The sequence below is a fragment of the Periplaneta americana genome, chromosome 6 (assembly GCF_040183065.1).
Source record: "Periplaneta americana isolate PAMFEO1 chromosome 6, P.americana_PAMFEO1_priV1, whole genome shotgun sequence".
Taxonomy (NCBI): Eukaryota; Metazoa; Arthropoda; class Insecta; order Blattodea; family Blattidae; genus Periplaneta; species Periplaneta americana.
In genome coordinates, this window is record NC_091122.1 from 39,062,899 (window position 1) to 39,070,363 (window position 7,465).

Genomic DNA, 7,465 nt, shown 5'->3' on the forward strand with positions numbered 1-7,465 from the left:
ACAAGACAACACTAAACGATTAAAACAGTGAAGACTTAGTGTAGTGTCTTTGCTTCTTGAAATATGCACTGCGAGGTTAAAATTGCAATATTTTCTTGACAATTGGAAATCTTAAAACCTCACACTACTAAAGACAAAAAAATATTTCATTAAAAATAATATTTTTCACTAATATTTTGAAATATAATTTTTATAAACAAGGCACAATCAATAGGCGCAACATAGTGCTTATGTTTGGTTTATACATGAAGTTTAACTTCTGGATACTGTTAATCCGTTTTAATGAGATATTTTTTTTGTTCAGCAGTGCAAAGTTTAAAATAATTGTTATAGTTCATTTCAGTAATGTGTTTATTCACATTAATTTCAGTATTGTGAACATAAGAAAAACATTTTTCATGAGGTATTTTATTTAGCACAGAGGTCGTAGTAGTAAAGTGTATTCCTCCCCCTCCTGTATATAAGGCCATTTAGTCATGTGTAAAATATTATTGTAGAAAGTAAATACACATTTCTTCATAAATCTGCTATGATGTGTGTCCTTACTTTCTTGACACTTCTATCTTGAGGCCGGTAACAAAAATATTTTCCAAACACAGTCCAGGTATAGCTGTCGAGTGTTATAGTGAACACACAAGACTCCTTTGGTATAGCTATAAAGAAAAGATAGAGTTAAACACATTCCACCAAGTTTTCTCGAAGTATGGATATTTACCTCAAATACTTACTTCTTACTATGTTGTCTGTTCCAATGAGCTTGAATGTATTTTTTGTATCAAACACTACTATTCCAGACTTCCCTACAAGACTGCTGCAAACTGATCTCACAACTTTAAGGTGTGCCCCATGGAAGTCAGCTTTCATAAGTAACTGTGAAAATTGGTTCCAATATTTATTCCCTGGATCACACGTGAATCTAAAACATATATAAGCATTACACTTTCAATAATAATAATAATAATAATAATAATAATAATAATAATAAATATTATATTAACAATTTCTAACACATGTAAAGTACCAGTACTGTAAAAGGTGGAGGTGTCTTGCATGCATATATGAATTATTACTATTTAATACGAGAAAAATTCGTACTGGCACGGGAATCGAACCCAGGATCTCTCAGCTCTGCATGCTGAGCGCTCTTTCCAACTGAGCTATGCTGGGACACGATCCACAGCACCAGCCGAACCCCTCTCATAATGCTTTTACGGCCTTACTACCTGCATTTGAGACAATACAAGTCATATATGCAGGAGCGCATATTTAAATGATTTTGTGGCTATATTCAACATCAGTTTGTGACAACTGCTAACAGTTAATACATCACATATTCATTTTGTATGAGGTCTTGCCCACCTCATTGAATATTACACGGCTACTATGAAGTAGCCAATATGTATTATTACTATTTAATACGAGAAAAATTCGTACCAGCACCGGGAATCGAACCCAGGACCTCTCAGCTCTGCGTGCTGAGCGCTCTTTCCAACTGAGCTATGCCGGGACACGATCCACGGCACCGGCGCATATATGAAGGTCACAGGGAGTAAAGAACTTGATTCTGATAGTAAGAGAGACGTGTCGATGTCATGACTTTATGTATATATTATAAATGTAATAAATACCCTCTTTGTTCTAACTCTTCCAAATCCAAGTAACTTCTCATATATTCCGTCCAGAGTGTGTGAAGAGGTTGAAATTCCTTATATTTCATTCCTTTTCTATAAACCTTATAGAGTCCGAGTTCGCGTCTTCGTTTCTGTGACAGTCTTTTTTTCTTTTCATTTCGATGAACTTTTGCATCCAGTGTTTTAAATTTGAATAGAGCAAAAGTCTGTAACAGTAATCAATCATTAAAACTCAATTATTTTCAGCAAATACTAAATATTATGTTCTTGTTCAACATCATAATCGCTATAGTGATTTAATAGAATTCCTATAGTAATATGATCAAGGTACCATAAATATATTAACATTTAAAGCCAGAAGGTATTTAAATATCCAGCATACTCCTCTGCCAAAGCTTTTAAATGCCCCCCCCCCCCCACTACGAAACATTTTCGTGAAATGAGAGCATTTAACATAGGGACATCCATATTTTACCATGAAAATTAGATGAAATGGAGTGTCGAATGGTTAAGAATTCACACTGATATATTTGGTTTTTCTCGATAAAAACTCGCACACTGGCATACTATTCTATTTACATATCCCAGCCAACCTTGTTCCTGATTCGAAAGCTCTTAACGATTGGAAATAGGATGATTTATACAAGTGTAATTAATATGCTTACACAAAGTATTTCCTCTGTTAATCATAATATGGGGCAATTCTAAATTACTGGTACAAAAAGTAAACATTGTGACTGCTGTAATGAATTTATTTCACAAATACAAATATAACATGAAAGGACTCTTCAAGTTCCAATTGGCAACAATGAAAACCATGAAAACTCGTCATTGCTTACTTGAGGTGCTGTTAATCAAAATGGAGGCATCAACAATAGAAAAGGAAGTGGGCAAAGAGCAAGGTTTCTTATCGAGTATTGAACAACTGCAGGAGTCTGAAAGAAGTAGGCCTTATATTAAAGTGCTTATCTCTATATGCATTAAAATAGTAAACCTTGCAAGGTCAGCACAGTTTACACAATACTCAGATCTAAATGTTGCATAAACTTATGTATCAGGTACAGTTTTTTTAACTTAAGCACGTGCCTATTTCTTTCTGCCAATCCTGTGCTGTTATCATAGAATATTTCTCCATCCCTTTGTTTACACCAGGAACAAGGTTGGCTGGGACATAGAATAATACTATCACCAGTTTCAAAGTGTTGAGAAGTATCTGATAAACTTCTAGAATGAGACAAAAGGAATTGTGTAAAATCCAGGAAATAAACTTCGAAAGCTGAATATAGCTAATTTTAATAAAATACTTTATCACATCTAATAAACTAAAGATAGCGTGATATGAATACAAATTTACGTACCCTTTTAAGCTCACCATCAATCGTAGATTGTGTTGACGTTGGCAAGGTTGAAGTTACAAGATGTTCAATAAATGAGGTACCTGGATGCGCTACTTCATCTGTAATTGAGTTCGTAATTGCTTCTGGCAATTTGGAACACAGTTCTGAAGGAAAAAAGAAAAGTAGCAGAAAATTAATTTTTCAAATTCAGTAGGCCTATAATATTAATTGTGAAAATAATGACAATTTCCATAATAGCTCATAGTACTGTCTGCAGACACTAACAGAAAATCAAAATATTTGGAGAAAATATACAGTATTCTGAGATGTTCTGTCTATTCAAAATCTTACTGAATCTGTGGGAGATCGAACATGTGTTCATTGATGAGTTCATGTCAGTTCTATAATTGGAACAGAGGGCTAATAGGCCTGACATCAACTCGTATCATTTGCGTAAAGCACTTGTCACTAAACTACAGCCTGATCTGTTTATGAGACATACAAATTTTATACTGACTTTATTTTATAACAGGAGTGATGCAAAATTTATTTTAGTTAATATGATGCTAAAACACAGAGCTTTGTATCATTACTGTTACTGCAATAAGAAACAAACGAAGTTACTTAGCAATGACAGAAAAACAAAATGCTGTTTACTGCAAAGCAACAAACGAAATAGGCCTACATGTCGTCGTTGTTCCTGCAATAACTCCTACGTGACATATTTATCGATTTTCAGATTTTTGCTCTATTAAATAACTTAAATAGTGATACAGCAAATAATAAAATCTCCATTTCTTTGTTTCGAAAATGCAAGAATTTACAGTCTCTTATGTACAGCTGCTATAGGAGGAAAAAATGTGTTTTTTTCTTCCATGCTTTTAAGAAACCCGGAGGTTCATTGCCGCCCTCACATAAGCCCACCGTTGGTCCCTATCCTGAGCAAGATTAATCGAGTCTCTATCATCATATCCCACCTCTCTCAAATCCATTTTAATATTATCTTCCCAAAGGTCTTTTTTCCTCCAGCCTCTCAACTAACACTCTATATGCATTTCTGGATTCGCCCATACGTGCTACATGCCCTGCCCATCTCAAAAGTCTGCCTTTAACGTATCTAATTATGTCAGGTGAAGAATACAATGCGTGCAGTTCTGTGTTGTGTAACTTCCTTCATTCTCCTGTAACTTCATCCCTCTTAGCCCCAAATATTTTCCTAAGCACCTTATTCTCAAACACCCTTAACCTATGTTCCTCTCTGTTTTTTTTCTTCCTACTGAAAAATTTTATATTTTGCACATAGGAGTTATTGCAGGAACAACGATGATGTTCTGGTTTGCTACATTTGAAAGTGTAACATTAGTTCAACGCCATTTTCGACGTTAGTATGGTGTTTGGAGGGCTCTGAATTACAAATAAATAATGTTACAGTAACGCACATTTGAAGAAAGAGAGTCTTAAAAATGGTACACACAGGTGTCTACAGGTGTGTTCCCAAAACTGAAGCTGCTAACAACGCTGGTATGACTAAGTCCAAGAAAAGTCTCGGGCAATTGACTATAGACATGGCTATGACATACAAAACATGTTCAGGCATTATGCAATGTTGATCACCTGCAGTGGTTCACGTTTGCATCAACCATGTGCGATTGTATAGAGGGGAAGAATAAATGGGCATTTTCTGATGAAGCAACCTTCCATGTCAGTGGGCGAGTGAATATCCATAATGCAATCTTATGGGGAGGTGAAGCATGTCTGATACACATTGAAAAGGGCTAGTCATAAAGTTTATGTATGATGTTCGATGAGTCACTATAATCTATATGGGCCATCCATTTCTGCAGAGGATACAGTTCGATCAGGACATGTTGAAAACTTTTTCGAATCACAGCTGCAACAGAAAAACAACATGGGTATTGTGTTCCAACAGGATGGTGCACCACTTCAATGGCCAACGGACATTTGTGATTATATGACCTCCAAATTCCCCAGACTTTACACCACCTGATTACTTTTTGTGGGATTTTGTAAAGAATGTTTATGCACAGCATGCCAGGAATACTCATGATCTCTAAGAAAAGATTTTCTGAGCTTTTGGAAAAAAAAAAAAAAGTTACACCTGAGATGTTAATTCACACATGGGAGGAATTAAGCTCACGATACTGTGTCGTGAATTCAATGGCAGGCACAATAAGGTCTAATTTGTACAACACTACCATTCCTCTACAATGCATATACAGAAAATATAAATAGCAACAGTTCTCATGTTACCGCATTTTTATTTTTATGTCTTCCTAAACGGATTACCCAGTATCTCCTATCAAACCCTACTTAATCTTATCACTGACAGTGGGGCTATTTGAAAACAGCTATAGTAATCCATGGTAATGTGTACTTAAACGGTTTCACCACAAATTTGGTCCCTGGTAAAAAAAAATTAGATCACATTTTATTTTAGCTGACAGCACCATTTCTCAATGAAATTCATTCAGAACTCCTTGATTTGACTTGGGGAATGCGTACAAACTACTAAAATTGAGCGGAAAGCAATCTTTTCATTTTATCTAGTTAGTATTTTCGAATTTAAGTTATATAATCTTGGGTAGACTTCAGTGTGTAGTATAGTTGGCAGGGTGATTGAAGTTGGTATGTGTGTGGGTTTACAGTATTTGGCATATATTAGTGGTAGTGTCTGATTGTGGGGATCCTGTTCCACTGTGTTTTATTCTTCACTGGTGCAAATGTCCGTAAATATTACGTCTTAAAGGTTAAGTTAGATGAAGGGATAACTAATTGACTTAAGGCCGAGGAATGTGACAAGGTTTGAGTGGTTAGTTGAAGGAATAACTAAGTGATGTGAGGCCGAAGAATGTGATAGGTTACAGTTGGTTATATGAGGGGATAGGAGAGCAAGGACTGTGGCAAAGATAGAATGGGTTAGACGAGGAGATGACTATGTGACAGGAGACCGAGGACTCTGACAAGGTTAGAGTTATTTTATTATTTCTTTCCCCTCAAATTACCTCTGCGGTGGCTGAATGGTCAGACCTTCAGACTGTCACGCAGGCAGCCCGGGTTCGATTCCCGGTCAAGTTTGAGATTTTTTTATTGAAATTTTAAAAACTCATAGTGACACTTATGGCGGACAAGATCACAGTTGAGATTTTTCCCAGGGTTCTCCCGTTTTTCCCCAAATTAGGCATTTACATCATTCCATCACCATTTCTCCATTTCATTATCATTCCATAGCATTGTTCCCTGAACGCCGACTGGCGATGCATGGAGGGGGTTGGCCTAGGGACGAGTGGGTTGCCTGCTCGAAACCTGGACCAGAGAACCTTAGTGTGGTCGGCCGGTGTGGGTTTGGGAATGCATCACCAGAGGGCTAGCGATCTGAACAAGATCGCAGTGCTGGGTCATAGTGCCCCCCTCCGTTAAATTCAAATTCAATTCATTTCCCTCAATTTTAGTAAGTTAGATTGTGTGTATTCCCCAAGTCAAATCAAATAGTGCTAAGTAAATTTCGTCGGGAAAACACGCAATCGGGTAAAGTACATAATTTTTTACTCCATTTATATTGTATTTCTAGTTCAGAGAAAATACTCGTCTATAGTTACTTACTGATTTATAAGTACTGCCATGGACTGGGAACTACTTGTCATTAAGAAGAGGTGGAGAAGGAATTAATTTTTTCGGTAAAAACGGCGCAAGTGAAAGATTTAATTAGTTTATTTTACGACGCTTTATCTACTATGATAGTTATCTAGCGTCTCAGTGGAATGAAGGTGATGCCAGCGAAATGAGTCTAGGGTTCAGCATTTGCTTTTATTGGGTTGAGGGAAACCCTCGGAAAAAAAAAATCTCTCAATCAGGATTTGATCCTGGGCCCGCGCGTTTCACGGTTAGACACGTTATTCCACAAAGGTGAACCAAAGGGATAAATTTCAGAACACAGATTCTTTCCTTTCCCTTTTACTTCAAAATTCCAACCTTGTGCACGCAAAACAAATTATTGGCACTGAAAAGCGCCTTTTCGTAAGCATGATGATGCGCATTCGACAAACACAGAAAAATCTGTTCTTTTTAGTATTTTAAGGTATAATTGTCGGTGAGGGATCCTTATACTGAAATTTTCTCTCGATGACATATGTAGAGCTTTCGTCTTTGATACTCATCGCACAGGATGGATTCAGACCTGCAAACGCTCATATGATTACCTAGTCGACGTAATCTTTTTCATTCTTCTCTCAAAAATAAAACAAAAACTGATTGTTTTATAGGTTAAGTTGCATCACTGAAAGTAAAATTTCTAAAATAAAAAACAAAATACCTTCATCATCCATTTTAGAATGTAAGTTCTGCTCATGAAACAGATACTGATCACTCGTAACGTATAAATTATCAGTATTCAACTGTAATATTCAACACTACTTGCATTGCTCCTATACATTTGCACATCACCTGATGGCCGATTCGTCTGTTGTTTTTGTTTTGTAT

At 36.3% G+C, this 7,465-nt stretch overlaps 1 protein-coding gene across 1 annotated transcript; it reads right to left on the reverse strand.

The window, feature by feature from the left end:
- Positions 1-333: 333 nt before the first annotated feature.
- Positions 334-7,452, reverse strand: Pop4 (ribonuclease P/MRP subunit POP4). The gene is made up of 5 exons (XM_069827923.1): positions 7,299-7,452; positions 2,990-3,132; positions 1,629-1,837; positions 729-916; positions 334-653 (listed from the first exon to the last, which is right to left on the reverse strand). The coding sequence occupies exons 1-5, from the start codon at positions 7,309-7,311 to the stop codon at positions 517-519; spliced, it is 690 nt and encodes a 229-aa protein (XP_069684024.1). The 5' UTR covers positions 7,312-7,452; the 3' UTR covers positions 334-516.
- Between the last annotated feature and the right edge of the window lie 13 nt (positions 7,453-7,465).

Coding starts and splice junctions, on each gene's coding strand:
- Pop4 (XM_069827923.1), bottom strand. Junction 917..1,628: donor GAAGAGTTAGAACAAAGAGG/GTATTTATTACA, acceptor TATATGTTTTAG/ATTCACGTGTGATCCAGGGA. Junction 654..728: donor AACAGACAACATAGTAAGAA/GTAAGTATTTGA, acceptor TTTTCTTTATAG/CTATACCAAAGGAGTCTTGT.